The sequence below is a fragment of the Leopardus geoffroyi genome, chromosome A3 (assembly GCF_018350155.1).
Source record: "Leopardus geoffroyi isolate Oge1 chromosome A3, O.geoffroyi_Oge1_pat1.0, whole genome shotgun sequence".
NCBI classification, from domain to species: domain Eukaryota; kingdom Metazoa; phylum Chordata; class Mammalia; order Carnivora; family Felidae; genus Leopardus; species Leopardus geoffroyi.
In genome coordinates this window covers 64,482,225-64,502,432 of record NC_059336.1, presented here as the reverse complement: position 1 = coordinate 64,502,432, position 20,208 = coordinate 64,482,225, and the positions used below count along the sequence as shown (strand labels likewise).

Genomic DNA, 20,208 nt, shown 5'->3' with positions numbered 1-20,208 from the left:
GTGGGGCAGGGAGGGAGTGAGACACAGAATCTGACACAGGCTCCAGGCTCTGAGCTGTCAACCCAGAGCCGGATGTGGGGCTTGAACTCGTGAACCGTGAGATCATGACCGAAGTATAGGGATGCTTTACCGACAGAGCTACCCTGAAGCCCCTATATTGTAGAATTTAAATAACTGGGAGGAATCAAAGAATTTCTGCCCTGCAGATTTTCAATGTCTTTCCTATGTATAAATGTGCTCCAGCCAAGGCACAGTCCGAGCCCCATAAGAACAGGCACTTGGTTCGTCTTGTCCACTTCTATGTCTTTAGCACCTGAAATGGCGTGCAATTAATAGTGGTTGGGTTAGTTTAATTAATTACTTAGATTAATTTATTACTTAATTTAAATTGAATTTCCAAAGCCATTTATTGAGCTCCTACCCAGTATGAGGCACATGGAATCCATTAATGACTCAGCCACCAAACAGAAGTGCAGTTGGCACAGCTATTAGAGGAAGAGACCTGAACACAGGACGATGGCGTGGCATTCCCAAGGTCTCAGCCATCCACAGCACAGGCTGCACAGTCTACATGAAGCTGAATTTATTAATTCCTCAAGTCAGGGATTCTGCTAATAAATAATGTTAAGCCAGGGGTAGCGCCTTTAAAATGCACAGGAGATTTACCAATTTTTGGTGGACCCTGAGCTCGAGATCATGGTCCGGACTGTGCATGCTGGGGGAATAAGACGCCTGAGTCAGGAGCACAAGAAATGGGTCAACAAGCACTTCCACAGTCTGCAGATAATACACTTGATGTTTCCTAAGGATGGATCAAGGCAGGGTGCTTGTATTGGGGGAATTAGTGAGTATACCAGAGAGGGCTCCTCACTTCTGGGTGTTGTACTTTTATTCATGATGATTTGGAAGAGGCTTAGCATCGACAGTAATTCAGTATATCACTTCCCTCCCCTATTCTTCTGTCATTGTCATCACCAGCTATGAACTTTAGTGAGTAATTATTATCTGTAGGCACCGAGAGATTTCTTTCTTTATTACACCAAAAGGGCCACGCCAAAGCAGAGGGAACGCATTTCAAACTATTTTAGGTAAATTTGAGAAGTGGACGAACCAAAGGATCCCATTTCTAATTTATCTCTTGTTCTCTTTGGGTGCAGATACACATGGCATCTGTAAGGAGAGGTAGCTCTCAGGTAGAGGGGCTCTGGGTTAGACCCAGCAATGCAGTTTAAGGACCAAGGAGAACCTGAGGGGCACGTACCCACGAGTCTAAGAAAATATTTAGGACTTACAACATTCACTTATACCTCAAGTCTTAATCTCTTTTCAGATATCTCTGTTTAGTAGATCTCAAATCAACATCTAGCTTTCCAGGGTCAAGGGAAAGAGCTCTGAAAGACATAGCCAATCCATTTGATACATCTTAGGGAAGATTATAAATAACCTCACAACTGGTTGACATGCTTCTATGAAATAAAGATTCAGAAGTCATCCATTCATTACATGTTAAAAAATAGAAATAACAGAAGATAAAAAGGAAATATCAAAACATGCTGTGTTTTTTTTTTTTTTAAAAAGGTAAAAACTAGAACCTTATAAGCCTAAGAGACTAGAAAGTAAGATTCAGTTGGATTCATTAAATTCAGATGCCAAGAACAACAAAAATAATTTTTAAAATGATGAGAATAATATACAGGCCAATACTCAGATGTGATGTGCGATTGCCAGGTCGATTTTCAATTACATTTCACTGATGTATTCATTTGTTTCTTAATGTGCTCATCTTGCCCATTAAGAATAATTAGCAGCTTTGCTTAGAGATTTCCTGGCTTCTGGCAATGTTTCTCCCCCCCCCCCTTTTTTTTGTTGACATCCACTTTTACTTTTTAGAAAGTAATTTTTGGATAATATCCTACAACTGGTATATAATTTAGGCTTCCTAAAATTTTAAAGGAAAGATGTAAACAGTAATTTTTAAATGAATTTGTTTCGATCTATATGCATCAACAGTATGTGATTCAGTAAATTAGTTATTCTCACAGAAAGTGGGCACACAAATAGAAAAAAAAAAATTCATTCATATTAACCCTATTCAGGAAAACAGCTTACAACGAATGCCAATTGTAAGCTCTGTTAGCAAATCGAGAATAACATCGGTATTAAAAGCAGGAGAAACACATTGCCAATTTTTAAGGCTTTATGCATGCTTTTTTCTCTTAATTAAAAAAAAATTAGATCTAGTTACAAAAGAAAAAGGCACACACACAGAACAGCTGCATGATAAAAACTGAACTCCATCAGGAAAGTCCTGAGAGATGAAATAAAACACACTACGAGTTTTGGTCTGCATCCTGAAAGGACCTACTTTATCTACATTGTAAAGTTCTTCCCCTCCTGCCCTTTGGCACCCCGCTATATTAAACCCATTGTAAAACCCAGCACAATAAAGCACTCTCAGGGCTGAGCTTCTGAGGACCAAATGTTAAAAATCCATTTTCTTGGGAGGGGGCTGTACCAATCATTTCCTTGAAAGGCCAGCAGAGTGAATACAGAATCTAAGATTTTTCCTCTCCGGTTTCAAGAGCTGGCATGGCATCTTTGCTGTTTAAAGCAAAGGTGTGTTAATTAATGACATTAGCATTGCTTCCCTTCTTTGGAAGCTCTGTACTTTAGCTCTATAATAATTTTAGCACGATTAAATTTACATGCTGACTACAGATGTTCTTATAGTTTGATAAAAGTTCGAATTTGTTTCTGACTTTATTAAATGAGACACCTGCTGACTTGGAGGAAAACCTTGGGTTGCCGGGCCCAACCTGAAAGTTTCTGTGGCTAAACTGACCCTCTCTTGTCCAATAATCCTCCTTTCCCCACCCCCACCCCCAAGGGGGGTGGGGGAACATCCACTGGGGCTGAGCCAGCATACCTGACTTCATCTCACTGTCTGTGTTCCCTGACATGCGAAGGAGGAGCACAGTGAAATGATACAGTGCAAGGCATAACTCAGAATAAAGCAGAGTGAATGAAACAGCACAGGCTCATCTCCGGGGATATTTTGAGAAACTTGCGACAGTCTGAAGATCATGATTAAAATCCTGCATCTTAAAAAAGGAAGCACCTTTTGTGATCTCTTTCCCTTGTGTGAAAGGCCAAGATTGTGATTGGCTGTTTTTCCTTCCCGAATTTTTTTTTTTTTTTTTTTAAAGTCTGTCAAGCAATTAGCTGGGTGGGGCTCTGTAGAGCACAGAAGGTGCTGCGGAACAATATTAGCTACTGTGTTTCTTACATCCCCTTTCTCCTGTTCGAGCAGCCTGATAGAGCTGCTGCAAGTTTTGTTTAAAAAAAAAAAAAAAAATTACATAGCAGGGGTAGAAAAAGAAAATCGAAAACAGGCTTTATGTAAGAGGCCACAAAAATCAAAAGTGCTTTGGCATTTTAGGGGTCTAGAATTCACGTAAGTAGATTGCCTCCTTCATGATGCAAATGTAAGGCACACCAAAAAAAATCCAAAGCAAATATACCTTCCACTTTGCCTCTCAATTTCTAACGGCTGTTAACTGCTCCTGAACAAGTCAGCTCGATTGCTAAAGTAGCCACAAATTATGCTTGCTTTCTTAGTTAAAGTACAGTTCAATTTTCACGAACTCTGTGTACATATTGGTAAAGCATAATCTAATATAATGGGGTTTGAACTGTAACAGCATAGCAGAAAAAAAAAAAGAGATAGCTTTTATAATCCTAAATAAGAGGAAATAATGAAAGACTGATAGCTGTTTCCAATGGGGAGATACAGGTAACCCCTTAGCAATGAGAGTAGGTACCGTGCTACTTAGCACATAACGTTCAGTATCAAACGCAAGAAAGGTCACAGTGAACATGAAGCTGGATGTTAATTTTTGCAAGCAATATCCAATATAATAAATATTCAGTTGTTTCTTTTATCCTGGGAAACTTCCGTGGAAATAAAAGGACAAGAATGCCTGGAAATTATTATGAAACAAATGCTCTTATTGCCTTGAGAGGTCCACAAATCATAGGCTCCTTTAACAAGAAGTGACTGTAAAAATCTATCGAGATGAAAGAAAAAAAAAAAAAAACAGTCGTATCCAATGAATCCCATATATCTCTACTTTTTCTTAATTACTTATCATGTGTGTGGGGGGAATTCTCTTTTAATACCCCATGCTGTCTTTCTTTATATCAATTGTTACTCAGCCGGGAAAAGGGAATGAGCACAACAAACCCGTTTTCTATCTGAATAAGGATACTTCTGATGGCCTTTTCATTCCCATCAGTTAACAGAACTTCTTTGACATCTGCAGAAATAGCAACCTGAAAAAAAAAAAAGGAGCACAGCAAACAATGAGCAAATATGCTTGTCTGTGTGGAAGTGAAGACAGGAATGACAAGCCTTCAGTATCATGCTTCCTCACCTATTCCTCTGTAACAATCTTCAATCTTTTTCCATTTTATGTCTGCATTATTTTAATCATTCAATCAAATCAGTCAATACTTTTATCATTCCATTTGCGGGAGCCTCTATCTTGCTATCATTCTGTTCGGTAATTGCATTGTGACAGCGGATGATGGTATTCTGAGAGGCTTTCATTTGTGGGCTTCTGTTTATCTAGTAGAGCCATCATACAAGGCTGTCTGTCACTCTGCCTTTCAGCTCGCTTCTGTCTGACTGCCTGATGCCCTTCATATAACTTTGCATTGCAGGCAGATGGCTTTGTGAGGGTAATTTTTTTGTGAGCTTTGACATGCTCGCACATTGGGCTGTAACCTCGACACATTGTGTAAGAGCGACAGGTTTGTCAAATGCCAATCAGTGTAACAATATGCTTTTATTTGTAGAGACATAAAAACTTGTCTAATGCACTGTGCTGCTACATAATATCTCCTGAATACATGACTCAGAACCCAGAGAATGGGGAACGACGTTCCTGAATGGCCAATCTAATTCAAAAGAATCTAATTACTGAGCGCTCTGGATCATGTTTGTTGGTGTAATAATGCAGGCAAAACATTAGCAGCTATATCATGGTGCTCCAACTGTGATTCGCCGGGCTATTCCTGTATCTTAGCAAATGGGACTATAATCTGAAAAAAAAAAAAAAAAATGCTTTCGCTATGGCAAAGAAAGACTGCGCGAGGCCTGGAATGTCACAACAAGCGATATTGACTACACTGAGGTAAAATGTTTCTGCTCATCGAGGCAACCATAAAATCAATATGATCCGAAAGTAAGTCAATCTAGAAGGTCTCTCAAGACCCGGCAGCTTGACCGCAGCTGATGCTGTTGACGGTTCTCTGACCCAGCAGTTGGAGGCCCTGGAACATTTTTCCTTTTGTTCCTCCCTCTGAATGGGATTGGAATTGAGAAAAGACCTACCATGAGCCCAGCCAAGCATGTCATGCCACCCCCTAGCTCACACACAGCAAGGTCCCTGAAAGAGAGAAAAGAAATGGTAGAACCCATACAAATTAGATGAAAATGGTCAGAGAGATATATATGTTACAAGAACAAATTGCCATCTGCAGTAAGAACGGCACTACCAGGAAGTTGTAGAGACATGACTAGGCTACCTCATGTTGCTTTGCGTTTTAAAAATAATTATGAAATAGAAAAGTCACAAAGCAGGCAAATCAGTGGGGGTTCCCTCATTAGTGTTCACTGCAACATTACCACCGCTGAGCTGAAAAATCTGAGAAGGTTCCCTTTTTTTCCCTTGTCAATGGCGCTGTCTTTTAGAACTAAACTAGCTAGAGTAGCGAAAGATAATTGTTAGGAAAGGATAACACTGTTAATCCACATTCATTCCTTCAAAAACAGTTAGACAAGTAAATGAAGAACATATATGAGTGTGTATATACCTATGTTATAGTCACACACACACAACACACACACACAAATAAATGCAATCTGGAATTTAAAAAAAAAAAAAGGAAACCAAACTGAAACATTTTGGAAAGCCGAACCGCCCCCATAAAGAACAATTACACAAAGAGCATTTAGCAATTAACACTTAAATCACAACTGACCCCAACACAACACAGTGAATAAACAATGCAGGGGCATAATATGGTTAAGCCAGCGAACCCGGGCTAAAGTAATGACCGGGCTCTGACTTCGCCGCTCCAAAGTAAAGCGGTTCAGAGTTAAAGCGGACAGTCTAGGGTGGCACTCGGCACTCACCTTCCCCTTTGTGCCTACATATTAGCCCTCAACGTGTGACATTCTTGCCCTGGCCCACAGCTCGATGATTGGAGCTCCAGTCAAGCTTAAGCACAGCGAGAAGAGCCAAATGCCGGACTCCCAGGGCAGCTTTGTGGCCCAAATTCAATACTGCCCTGCTGTTATTTTATATGCTTAAACCCTTAAGATTGTTGCATCTTCCCAGGTTGGGAAGTTTATCACCTCCACAGGGGAAAAGAAAAAGAGAGAGAGAGAGAGAGAGAACTGAAAGGGAGGGAGAGGTGCAAAGAGGGGGAAGAGGAAGAGAAGAGGCCAAACGAGGATGTTCATATTCCGAAATGCACTTAATGGGCATTTAGTTGTTCAAAGCAATTATAGACTGGTTGGTAAATATGGGCCACGGAGCTTCAAAAAATACATATTATTGACCCAATCTTGTAAGTACATATTGTTAAAACACACACCATGATCTCTAGTGACTGGTCTGGAATCATAATGGGCTATTCAGGGAGTATATATTAGATGACTTTTATTAAATGAGAATTAAAATGAAAAACCTGTATTTTCTGGGTCTACCAAACATCTTTAGAATTTTTAAATAAAAGGAGGTTTTTCCCCCCTCTTTCCTAAATCCCATCCATGGGTTTAATCTATAATGCACACTGACAATTGAAAACAGTTATTTCCGTAGCATGAGTCTGTAATAGTAATTTATATTTTACAAATACATATTGTTAGGTATATAAAATACCTTTAAAACCAGGGGTGGGATGGCATCTTTAAATAAGAGCTGTGGGGTATATATTTATCAAATATTCTGCAATGATTTCCCTAGCAGAAGTTTAAAGAATGTCCTTATTGTGGTTTGTTTTTTTTTCTTTCTTTTCTTTTCTTTTTTTTTTTTTTGACCTTCACAATCAGTAAGGATTGATTGGAGCTTCACTTTTGTTTCCCCAAAATCAAAGTGAAATAAAATGCCTTGAGTGGAAATCAAAAGCCTTTGACATATAGCAAAAAGCTTGCTGTGCAATATTAGTACCCAAAGGCAATTCAGATTTCTTTTTCAGAAGCAACATGTTTTCACCATGAACTTTTTTTCTTTTCTTTTTTTCTTTCTTTCTTTCTTTCTTCCTTCTTTTCTTTTTCTTTCTTTCTTTCTTTTCTTTCTTTCTTTTCTTTCTTTCTTTCTTTCCTTCTTTTTCTTTCTTTTCTTTTCCTTCCTTCCTTCCTTCCTTCCTTCCTTCCTTCCTTCCTTCCTTCCTTCTTTCCTTCCTTCCTTCTTTCCTTCCTTCCCTCCTTCCTTTTTTTCCTTTTTCCTTCTTTTCTCTCTTTCTTTTTTATATGTTTCTAACAACTTAATTTGAAGAATGCAATCATGGCAATCGTTAACATGCAGATACAATATCCACAAGGGACTAAAAAATATCTTTTTAAGTGCAGCTTTGTACCTGAATATATGACTGTGCTTGAGGCAGTAGTAAGCCAAAACCTCTTCAGATGGCCAGATGCCTGGAAAACACAAGAGGATACACTTTTTGATTATAGGAGTCTGTTCTATAATCATTCTCGTAAGAAATTGCTTCTAAAAATAATGTTCAGCACAAGGTATTTCCACCTGAACCAAACTTAACATAATTATTACTTGTAATATGTCATATCACATGGGTTTCTTTTGTTGTTGATTATAGCTCCCTTCCCAGATAAACAGTAAAATATCCTAAATAGATTTTACTACGTTTCAATCACAATAAGAGAGCAAAAACAATAACAATCAAATTACAAATATTAAAAGTTCAGTTTTAATGGGATTTCAGGTAGATCATCTTGTACACGTGAACATTCTTCTCAGGCAATCCATAAGCATCAGTTGAATACCTACTATTTATGCAGCCCATATGAGGCAAAAATAAATGAAAAAATCACTTGCAAGGAGCGAAGAAAAACCCCAGAGGTCATTATACTTTTTTCTTTGATTCCATCCTAATCTTTTCAAACATGCACAATGATTTCCTTTCTGCAATTAGAAATATCAAACTGGAGATTAAAATTAAGAACTTTAAATTTCACCAACTTTTGGCACACCTTTAAATTTAACAATAATCCTCCCCACTAAAGTCCATGTATGGGCATTTTCTAAAATCATCTCTTAGAAGTCATTTATTTTGACGACTTATATAGTCTTCATGAATGAATGTGAATTCCTTAAAAATAAAAAGACAAGCATGGAAATGACAGTTTCTAGTGATTATCACAGGATGGTAGGGCTGCAAGTGCTTTCAATGTGTTTCCTTTACACTTTTTTATATTTTCCAAAGATTTTCACAATGAATGTGAATCACCCCTATGATCAGAATTAACCATGGTCTTATGTTTTCCCCAAGGGGCCAGACTCAAAGCTCAGGCAGGCAGGGCACCAGCATCTCGCTCTGCCTGAGGTTGAGAAGGCTCTGCCTTCCCGAGGAAGAGCAGTGAATGTTCACCGCCTTAGCACTGAACGCTCTTCTAATGGGTCTGGATGCAAAGCTGAAACACCTAATGAGCATTAAATTTTTTTTCTCTCCCAGCTGCATCTCCAGCTTCAAAGAGTGAGAAATCCGAACATTTCAGAAAAGAGGATGGCAAAGAAATGGTAAGTAAAAGCCTAAGGGAATCAATGGGTAAATATAGGGACAGCAAAGACAGTGACCCCACAGAAGCATGTGCTGCAGGAGAGTCCAGTCAAGTGCGCTCAACAAGTTCAGCCTCCATGGTATGTCTAGTAGAAACAACAGTTTGGGAGAGAACAAGGTCCCCAGCAAGAGGCGTTGGAGTCGTATTTATGAGGAAAGTCAGAAAGGCAGTGGAGTAGGGCAGTTAAGACCACAGGTGCTTTGGAACCAGACTTGTTGGGCTCCACTCCCAGCATGTTGGACTGCATGCCCTAGCTGAGTAACATTGGGTAGTTTACTTAACCTCTCTGTGCCTCAGGTTCCTCATCTGTAAAATAATGTAATTGTAGTATCAATTTCACAGAATTGCTGTGAGAATTAAATACATAAAATACACGATATGTATGTAGAACAGTTCCTAACTTATAATGAGCTCCAAGAAAAATTCATCGTCAAATGTGACTCTCCTGGGGCACCCAAGCGGCTCAGTCGGTTAAGCATCCAACTGCGGCTCAGGTCATGATCTCACGGCTCTTGGGTTCGAGCCCCGCATCAGGCTCTCTGCTGTCAGTGCAGAGCCGGCTTTGGATCCTCTGTCTCCCTCTCTCTCTCTGCCCCTCCCCCGCTTGCTTGCACGCATGTACGAGCTCTCTCTCTCAAAAATAAATAAAACATTAAAAAAATAATGTTATTCTCCTGAGAAGGGGGACAAAAGAGTAGAAGAGAGAATATGTGGACCCCAGACAATGATCCCAATGACAGAACAGGTGGAGAACATTTATGTCCTGCTCCTGCCCGTGAACGTTGCCACACCCCAAAGTCCTTAATACCTGGCATACCTCCACATAAAAAGAACTCCATAAAGACTACAGCACATAATAAAATTTTCCAAAGGAAGAGCCCAAGACAGTATTCTACACCATGTGCGTATAATCACCAGAATAATAAATTTCTTTATGCCTTTAGTAGATGGTTTTGAGGTTTTAAAAAATAATGATAGGGGAAGGGTATTTAACTAAAATTCAAGCTTTGATTAAGTACAAAAATGTGACTTCTAAAATGCATAGTCTTTCAAGAGAGTTTTATAATTTTCTCAAAAAATTATAGAGGTTGATTTTTAACTAAATTAAATACAAAAATATGTAGAAAAAGTTAATAAAATCACCTAAAATTCCACCGCTGCTATAGAACCCCTAGTATCATTTTGGACATCATTCCATAAAAAGCTCTCCAAGCAGGGGCGCCTGGGTGGCTCAGTCGGTTGGGCATCCGACTTCACCTCAGGTCATGATCTCATGGCACTGGTGAGTTCGAGCCCCGCATCAGGCTCTGTGCTGACAGCTCAGAGCCTGGAGCCTGCTTCAGATTCTGTGTCTCCTTCTCTCTCTGCCCCTCCCCAACTTGTGCTCTGTCTCTCTCTGTCTATCAAAAATAGATAAATGTAAAAAAAAAATTAAAAAAAAAAAAGCTCTCCAAGCACAAAGATATTTTACACAAATGGCATCTTATCGTGCAGGTATTTGGCAATCTGATTCTGCCCCACTCAATATGTGATGGACAACTTCTCATGACAATAAAAATCTACTTGCATCATAATTTTTAAAAAAAATTTTGGGGCGTCTAGGTGACTCAGTCAGTTAAGGGTCTGACTTCGGCTCAGGTCATGATCTCACGGCTGGTAGGTTCAAGCCCCCTGTCAGGCTCTGTGCTGACAGCTCAGAGCCTGGAGCCTGCTTCGGATTCTGTGTCTCCCTGTTTCTCGGCCCCTCCCCTGCTTGTGTTCTGTCTCTCTCTGTCTCTCAAAAATACATGTTAAAAAACATTTAAAAAAAATTTTTTTAATGATTATTTTTGAGAGGGAGTGCGCACAAATGGGGGAGGGGCAGATAGAGAGGGAGACAGAAAATCCGAAGCAGGCTCCATGCTGTCAGCACAAAGCCAGACGCGGGGCTGGAATCCACGAACTGTGAGATCATGATCTAAGCTGAAGTTGGAGGCTCAACTGACTGAGCTGCCCAGGCACCCCACATCATTGTGTTTAAAGGCTTCCTAGGGATTTTATGTCTGCATCATAATTTATTTAGCTAGTTTCCTCTTGATAGAAGTTATTTTGAGTTCTTGATATAATGAGATTATAAACCGTGGTACAACGAAGACACATTTTTTGCCCCAAATGTGGTTTTTCTCCATAGGTCAAATGCCCAGAAATGGGAAATCTGGTCAAAAGCTAAGTACATATCACATTGTGATATATCAAACTCTCCTCCCCTAAATTTGTACCAAAATATACCTCCAAATAAGAGTGTTTACTTCCTCAAAGCCTTGCCGATGAGATTTTGACAACGTATTTTATCTTTGCGAATGTATTAAGCTTTTGAAAGTGATCTCAGTGCACATCAAAACCACAATGAGATACCACATCACACCTTCTAGGATGGCTATAACCAAAGAGTCAGACGATAGCAAATGTTGGCGGAGATGAGGAGAAATTATGTAAAATGGTAAAGCCACTTTAGAAAACAGTCTAGCAGCTCACCAAAAACTTAAATATAGAGTTAACATATGGCCCAATAATTCCATTCCTAGGAATGGACTCAAGAGAATAGAAAATAGGTCCACACAAAAATCTGTACTCATGTACATGTAGCAGCATTCTTCCTAATAGCCAAAAAGCAGAAACAACTCAAACGCGTATCAACTAATAAGCACATAAGTAAAATATGCTATGGCCATGCAATGGACTATTACTTGGCAATTAAGACATAAAGTATTGATTCATGCTACTACAACACAGACGGAACATGAAAACATTATGCTAAGTGAAAGAATCCCAAAGCAAAGAACCATGTGCCTACATGTTTTCATTTACATGAAATGCCTAGAATAGGCAAATTCATAGACACAATATAGAGTGGTGGTTGTCTAGGGCTGGGATGGTTGAGAGTAAATGTGGAGTGACCTTTTACCAGTGATGAAATATTCTAGAATTGATTGTGGTGATGGTTCCACAACTCTGTGAATATACTAAAAACCACTGAGTGAACTGTGTGGTATGTGAATTATTTAAATGTGGAATGTCATTATTTAAAAAAGTTTTCTCATTCCTATTTGTGGAAACAGTGGTCTCTTTTTTAAAGAAATTTTTTAAGTTTATTTATTTTGCTAAAAAAAATTTTTTTTAAACGTTTATTCATTTTTGAGAGACAGAGAGAGACAGAGCATGAGCGGGGAAGGGGCAGAGAGAGGGAGACACAGAATCCGAAGCAGGCTCCAGGCTCCGAGCTGTCAGCACAGACCCCGACGCGGGGCTCGAACTCATGAACTGTGAGATCATGACCTGAGCCGAAGTTGGACGCTCAACTGACTAAGCTACCCAGACACCCCTCTTTATTTATTTTGGGAGAGAGGGTGGGGGAGAGTGAGCAGGGGAGAGGCAGAGAGAGAGGGAGAGAGAGAATCCCAAGCAGGCTCTGCGCTTACAGCGGGGCTCGAATCACAAAACATGAGATCATGACCTGAGCCAAAACCAAGAGTCAGGACACTTAACTGACTGAGCCATCCAGGTGCCCCTAAAGGATTTTATTTTTAAAGAACTTATCCAGAGTTTAAAGAGCCATTGAGTTCCATGAGAATGATCAAGACAAACAGCAGGACCCATCCCCTCTGACCCAGTCTTTCTCCTTTCTCAGAAACTAGTACTTCTAATTCTTTTAGTTGATGCTTCTGGCAATTATTTCCATATTTCAACATATGTGTGTATTGTTACTTCTTGATTTTTCAGTTTCAGGCAAAATCTATTGACCCCCACTATGGAAGATAAGCATTTTTCACTTTCATCTATACGCCTCTCCCCATGCCACACACACCATGCTCCTTATCCATCCACTATCACCGTCTTCCTATCATAGATATATTATAATTTTGGGAAGATCACTACTCTTTGTCAATTCCCTTATGGCCATGAAATAATACTGAGCCATGTAGTAAACTATGATTGCTTTCCCTCTCATGTACAATTTTCTTTCCTGTGGAGTTTATAATTGTCCATTTTTTTTCTCATTTGCTAAGATTTTTACTCAATCTCAAAATCCAGTTGTCAATTTCCCCTCTCAGTACATTCATTCACATCAGGTATTCTTTTTTTTTTTTTAAGTTTATTTATTTATGGGGGGGGGAGGGGAGAGAGAGAGACAGAGAAGGCACAAGCACACAAGCAGGGGAAGGGCAGAGAGAGAGAAGGAGAAAGAAAACTCCAAGCAGGTTCCGCACTGTCAATGCAGAGCCTGACGTGGGGCTGGATCCCATGAAGCATGAGATCATGACCTGAGCCAATACCAAAAGTTGGACACTCACTGAGCCATCCAGGTGGCCTCACATCAGGTATTTTATCAACCTCATGAGGAAATCTCTCCTGGTGCCTTCTGATCTGCCTTTGTCTGGAACGAATGCGCCCTATGCATGGTGCACAGCTGATCCCCTAGAATCAGTCTTCACTATCATTCCAGGCTCTCTTTTGCCCTTTTGCTGTATCTCATCTCTTGTTTCTCTATCCTTTGTCTTCTTCTCTTGGTTTCCTTCCTCATTTTAATGCAACATATCCTCCAGTAGTTTCTTTGAAAAAGTGTGTGGGAAGTAAATGTTTGGGAATTTTTCAGGATTCAGTGGGTAATTTCAACCTGGAAACTGGATGTTCTCAGATCCTCTAAAGTTTTTTGGGAAGTTCCGTTGATGATTTCCTGACCCATTTTTACCTGTCCTTTTTCTCTGGAACTCTTGCTATTTGGATGTTGAATCTCCTGAACTCATCCTCTAATTTTCTTATCTATTCTTCCCTGCTTTCTAGTTCTCATTGTTTTCTACTTTCTTGGAAATTTCCTCAACTTTATCTCCCAACCCTTTTATTGTTCTTTTCATTTATGCTATTGTTGTTGGTAGTTCTCTGAATATTTCTTTTTTAGAACATCTTACTCTTGTTTCAAGAATGCAATCTTTTAAAAAATTATTTGACAATATTAATTAGTTTCTTTTAGGTTTTCTGATCCTTACATAGTCTGTTTTCTTCATGCTGTTGGTTTTGTTTGTGTGTTTGTTTTTGCTGATGTTCATTGATTTGGGTACCTGTCACATTAAAAGCTTTCCTCAGATAGCTGGTAATTCTTTGTTGTTTGCTTAAACATAATCATAGAAAGATAAAAAGCTGGTTGGAGATGAAGACGGCTGAATGGGTGGGCACGGAGTGGAGTGTGGGTGGCTCTGTGTATGCTCACCCAATCCTTCCAGCCTGCTTTTGGTACTCTCTCTGATTTCAACTGTGCCTGGTGTTCCTTAATCTAAAACCCTTCAGTTTAGCCCTCTCCAGAGAACAAATCTCTTCCACTGGGGGTACAGAAGAGGAAGTTACTCAGCAGACTGGGATAGGGATGTAACTGCTTTATAAACAGCTTTCAATCAGTCTTCCTTATTTTAGCCCCCTTCAACTCCTACTTTTACAATTGCCCCAATTTCTGAGCCTTTCAAAGTTTCAGATGTATGAATTGGTTTGCTTCTCAGCTTTCTCAACTGCTGGCTTTCTCAAATCTGCTAAGTCAGTGACTTCTCATCCACCTGCTTCCCAGGTTCCAAAATTATGTTGTTATATGTCCCCTCATTCTATCATCCTTGTGTGTTTAGGTCTTAAAAACATCTCTCTATAGTGGTTTAGTACAGTTTCTCGAAGGAAGTGATTTTAACGCATTGTTCAACCCCCATGTTTACCTGAAATCCAGAAATGTCTGGTCTTTTGAAAGTAACTGCTTGTGGGATAATTCTGGAACCCAAGACATATAGTAACGGTTCTTTTCTCTCATAAGGTACATTTTAGTATAAATGCTTTAAGGTCTGAGTCGTGGGGTTTCAGTATGCATCCCAGGAGAACAGTGACTAGAAGGACTTCATGCAACAGAGAGAAACTCATTGGAAAAGTGATGAGGACAAATTAAAAAAAAAAATTTTTTTTAATGTTTATTTATTTACTTTGAGAGAGAAAGAGACAGGGGCAGAGAGAGAGGGAGAAAGTTAAAGAGTCCCAAGCAGCCTCTGCACCACCAGTGCAGAGCTAGATGCAGGGCTTGAACCCATGAACCACGAGACCATGACCTTAGCCTAAATCAACAGTTGTATGCTTAACTGACTGAGCCACCCAGGCACCCCTAAATTTTAGGAGGACATACAAGCCAATGACATGAATGGGGAGGTTTTTCTTATGCTCAAGATTTTTATAGTCCATTAATAATACTGTAGGACTCTATCAATCAATTATAGGCATTTCTGCTATATTCTTGACATCACCCATTGAGACAGAGAAGAATGACCAAAGTGGCATTTAGAGTAGTTAAAGCATTGATCCCCTAAAAAGCACCACAACATATTTTAATTAATGACTTATTCTAGATAACTTGTTTCCTAAACACATGTCATGAATTAGGATACTCCCTTAAAAGTTATTTGAAGGCATATAGTTCTCTACGCCTTAGTGCTTTCTATATAAATTGAATTCATTTAACTCATAGGAGAAAAGTCTTCCTTCATCCACTGGGCCTCCATAAAAGCATTAGTTAAACAAGAGCTCTGTTTGGAAGAAAAAAAAAGAATACTATATTATACTTGGGTTTCCATGGTCATTTGATTTCATTCCATTTTCTTTCAAACAAAGGATTGGTTCCCTGCAGATGCTTCTGTCAGAACGGGGCCTGCTGGATATGACAAACTTCAGAAAGCTGTAGCCAGCCAACACTAAAATAAGAAAAACTAGCTATCCATGTAGCAATAATGAGGGGGGAAATTGCCAATGCGATCTATTTTATGTATGCAATTACTTTTTTGTTGTGGGTTAAGTAGCTAGTTTAGAATTATTTTAAATGCCAACTTTTATAGTTAGTCTGGAAACAAACAATAAATCCATTATTAACCTGAGGGCTGAACAAATCTTGAAACTAACTATGTGGATGATAAGAGATAGGAGTCTCTAACTGAGCGTGGGTCCTCCTAGATCACTTGCATCTGAGAGCTTTTTGCTTCCCCAGAGTTCACGTTAAAGGAAAGTCCTAAGACTCTGCCAGATGGCACTGGACCCATGGCACTGCTGACTCTTGCTTCTCACTCTAACAGCTTGTACTTGGCCCATGGGGACAACACACCCAGCTCGTGAAGCAGAGAGATGGCTTTCCTCTCATCAGCTGATAAGGCACCCAAGCAGCAGCTTTCTTTACCCTCCTCAAATGAAAGGGTCACGTCTATTACACAGGAGTCAGAAGTAAAGCCTCTCTCAAATCTGAGAGGAGGCCAGCACACCCTTAGCTAAGCTGTTGACTCTTCTGGAAGAAGAAGCACACTGGCAGGTGTTACGAAAATGAAAATCAGCTAATGTGGAATGGGTAGGTAAATCTCTTGGACTGTTTTCGGTGTTTATACTCTGACTCCTCTTCCTTAAACATTTCTGCTTTGTCACTAATATTTTCACCCAGAGTGGAAATCCAAAAGAGGACTACAGAATGCTCCATAAATATTTTGGGGGCACCTCCTACATCTCAGGCCCTGTGGATCGGCAGAGAATGAGACAGCCTGGTAACTGGAGCTTCCGTCTAGTTAGAGGAGATACTAAATAAATAATTACACAATTAATGTGCCTAAGTATAATTATAATAAAGGCTATGTTGGAAAAATAGAGGGTACTTCTGAAAACATATCATAGGAGACCTGACTTGGCTGGAAGGGAGGTTGCGAGGAGTCCATCAGGGAACACTTCCCTGCAGAGATGGCATGAAAAGCCAAGTAGGGCAGGGAGAAGGGGACAGATGAAGGGAATGGTCCATAGTAAGGAAGCCCCATGAGCTAAAGCTTTGAAGAGGAGAACAGTTCGATATTCTAGGAATGGAAACAGGGTCAGTGGAGCTGCAGAATATATGAGAAAGGAAGACAGCAGTACCAGGCGAGATTGGAGGTGTGGTCAGGGGCCAGATGCCACAGGCTCAAAGCCAAGTTAAGATTTGCAAATTGCGCCTTAATATAAATAATACATTTTAAGCAGCAGAGTGGTATGATCAGACTTACATCTTAGAAGATTTTAGATTACTCTAAAGAAAACATATTGAAGAGGGGCAAGAGGAGGCAGCGAGAAACTGGGTAGGAGGCTACCACAATGACCTAGGTGAGCACTGACAGTGGCCTGGGTGATGGTTAGCAGAGATGAAGACAAGTGGGAAGATATGAGCTATATTCAGAAAGTACACTGACAAGACTTAGTAGTTAATTAGATGGAGGGGATGGTAAGAGAGAGGAAAGTGTCAGATATGACTTAGGTTTGTGTCATGGATTAGTAAGTAGGTGGGTGACGCACAGCAAATGCATATAGGATTTTCTTTCAATTTCATATGAACCGAGGAGGCCGGGTTCATGGTACAAAAACACCAGCTAGAATAAACACCAGCTTATTCTGGCTCTGGCACTGATAAGCTATGTGATATTGGGAAGTGATTTAGCCTTTCTGAACTTCAGTATCCTCATCCCCAAGAATCTAGGCTTGGGCCAGATTATGCCTAGGAGGACTTCAAGCTATAAAAAGTTGTAATAAAAAACCAGATTTCATGCTCCAGACTTCAGAGTCCAGTTTGAGGACTGGCTCTGACGGTTGTGTGACCTTGGGCAAGCTTCTTAAACTTTCTAAGCCTCCATGGAGGAGGGCACTTGTTGGGATGAGCACTGGGTGTTGTATGGAAACCAATTTGACAATAAATTATATTAAAAAAAAAAACAACCCGGGGCACCTGGGTGGCTCAGTCGGTTGAGTGACTGACTTGGGCTCAGGCCATGATCTCACGGTTTGTGAGTTCGATCCCCGCGTCCGGCTCTGTGCTGACAGCTCAGAGCCTGGAGCCTGTTTCAGATTCTGTGTCTCCCTCTCTCTCTCTCTGCTCCTCCCCTGCTCGCGCTCTTTCTCGCTCTCAAAAATAAATAATCATTAAAAAAATTAAAATAAATTTTAATTGTCTTCCTGCTCTGACCCATTAACAGACTTGTTCTGAACAATAAATTACAAGTGCAGGCCTCCCTGTTTTGTGGAGCCAGGTCACAGAGAACACGGGTCCATCTGGATGAAAGGGAATGTCTGCGTAGTCGGGTACAGCGAGCTGGTGGACGCCTGCCCCGTGACGTTCCAACATTTATCGAATGCTAAGTATCCTTGTATACTAAGCGGTATACGAGGAAATCAAGGGACGGAGAGGTTATGAAAGCCTTCCCCCCAAATCAGACAGATATTTTGTCATGAAGTTAGAATTTGAACGCAGGTAATCTGACTCTAATGAATGCTGTTAGTGTTAGTTTTTATTACCATTAATTAGCAGCATCACTAATTGGACACTCACTGCTTCACAAACACTGGGCTATTTGCTTTATATAGATTATCTCATTTAATCCTTAAAACAGCCCCGTAAGGTATGTACTGTCATTACGGCCAGCTAAGGGGCACAGTGAGGTTTGCTGACGCACACAGAGCTGAAGTGGCTTCGCTCAACCTCCAGGGCCCTGTTTCTTAATCACTACCCTGTATTGCTCGAACCCTCGTGGTTGGTCCTGAAATCCAGGGAACTAGTTTCTAGTTCTCATGGCTGTCAATAACTAATTTTAGGACTTTGGACAAATCATATTTGGGCTCTAGCTTCAAGAATAAAATGGAAGGGTCAAATTGATTTCTGAGGCTTCTTCCAACTCTTAAATCCAGTGGCTATAGATCATTGTATTTGTGCGTTTCCAAATGAAACCTGTAAAATGGTCATTGGGCTCTAGCCCACAACATTTTAAAGAAATTCGATCAGTTTAAATATTTTATTTGTACTATAGTATCAAATCTAAAGCCTTGCCAGGAAATATTTTAGCTAGGATTCAAAATGGTCTCAGAAGTCAAACCTTCATCACCTATTTTAATTGAATTAGCACTGCCTTTGTTAATTCAACCCCATAGCTTCAGAAGAGGCTGCTCTATCATTGTATGCTGGTGGCAATAGCTTTTTTTTTTTTATTTAGTTAATCCAGCATATTAATAACAACCTCCTCGAGTAGAATTTTTCCTCTCCAATACTGAGCATGGTTCTCAGATAAATACCGTATTTTTTTCCTCCTATTTTCTCCTTGTCTGGGTACCAACCACCCTTGGGGCAGAAGAAATGTTCCCGAAGTCTCAAAGCACAAGTAGGACAGTATCTCCCAGTGCAATCCTTCTGGGCTTAGACCAGAAAACGCTCCATCCCCATTGGTCAGAGAGGATGTCGGAAAGTGAGAACAGTCATGTCTGGCAAAGGAACACCGAGAGAGCTCCTAGCAAGAGAAGAAACATGGCCTGTGTTCCCCTAGAAACAGCACATTCTCCTCATAGTTAAAGAGAGAGAGAGAGAGAGACAGAGAAGACAAAGAAAGACACAAAGAAAAAGAAAGAGAAATAAAACAGGGAGATTTTCATTGCCAGTTTTACTTTAAGTAACACCCCCCACCAAGACCTTGCTGTGCTCAGTGTCCTCAGAGTGGAGTGATCAGGCTATCATTTTAAGGAGAGCACCCTTTTTCCTTTTAATATAGGACTGTGTTGTGTCTTGAAGTCATGTGAAAGCAGCAAGGTGTCAAAGTAGAACAAAGAAGAAAGTATTAGGGGGCGCCTGGCTGGCTCAGTCAGTTAAGCATCCAGCTCTTGATTTTGGCTCAGGTCATGATCTCATGGCTCATGAGTTCGAGCCCCGTATCAGACTCCGTGCTGACAGTGCAGAGCCTGCTGGGGATTCATTCTCTCTCTCTCAAACTAAAAAAAAAAAAAAAAAGATTAAAAAAATTGTTTAAGTATTAGAAATAATTGTTATTTTTCCTTATCTTAGGCACTGAGTCACTTCACCAGCTCAGATGCACACTTCTTACGTGGCACACCAAAGAAAAGTAGAGTGAGACCCCCCCACCCCGGCACCCCCCCACCCCGTCTTAGTCACCTATGATTTGTGAACTTGATTTCTGAAGCAGCTTTCTACCTTGGGGTCCGGCTTTATCTCACTTCTAGGTGAATGCTTAGACTGAATTCCAAACAAATGGAAAGCCTTGTGCTCCAGGCAGACTACATGCTCTGTGCATTTGTGAAAGCCTCCCTGGAGAGAAAATGGTATTCAGGGGGTGCGTGTCACAGGTGCCAAAGCAAAGTGCATCTATTAAACGGCCCTGGTATTAGGCTTTTTAGGCAGAACTTACTTATCGAGCAGTGTGGTTTGGAAGGTGCACATCGTAGGGTTTCAAAACTGCCTTCGTTCCAAGTTCCTCCTCTTAGGCCTGCGAGGGGGTGGGGGAAAGAGA

At 40.4% G+C, this 20,208-nt stretch overlaps 1 protein-coding gene across 6 annotated transcripts in view; it reads right to left on the bottom strand.

Annotated features, from left to right (window-relative positions):
* Positions 1-20,208, bottom strand: part of CAMKMT (calmodulin-lysine N-methyltransferase) — a 411,053-nt gene that overhangs the window by 58,082 nt on the left and 332,763 nt on the right. For 5 of the 6 annotated variants that reach the window (XM_045445911.1, XM_045445906.1, XM_045445908.1 and 2 more), the window contains exons 4-6: positions 7,648-7,708; positions 5,396-5,450; positions 4,269-4,332 (exon numbers count right to left, since the gene is read on the bottom strand). In XM_045445911.1, coding sequence (XP_045301867.1) covers positions 4,269-4,332; positions 5,396-5,450; positions 7,648-7,708 — 180 coding nt within the window. The remainder of the gene's footprint in view (positions 1-4,268; positions 4,333-5,395; positions 5,451-7,647; positions 7,709-20,208) is intronic. The other variant, XM_045445910.1, reaches the window with a different exon arrangement.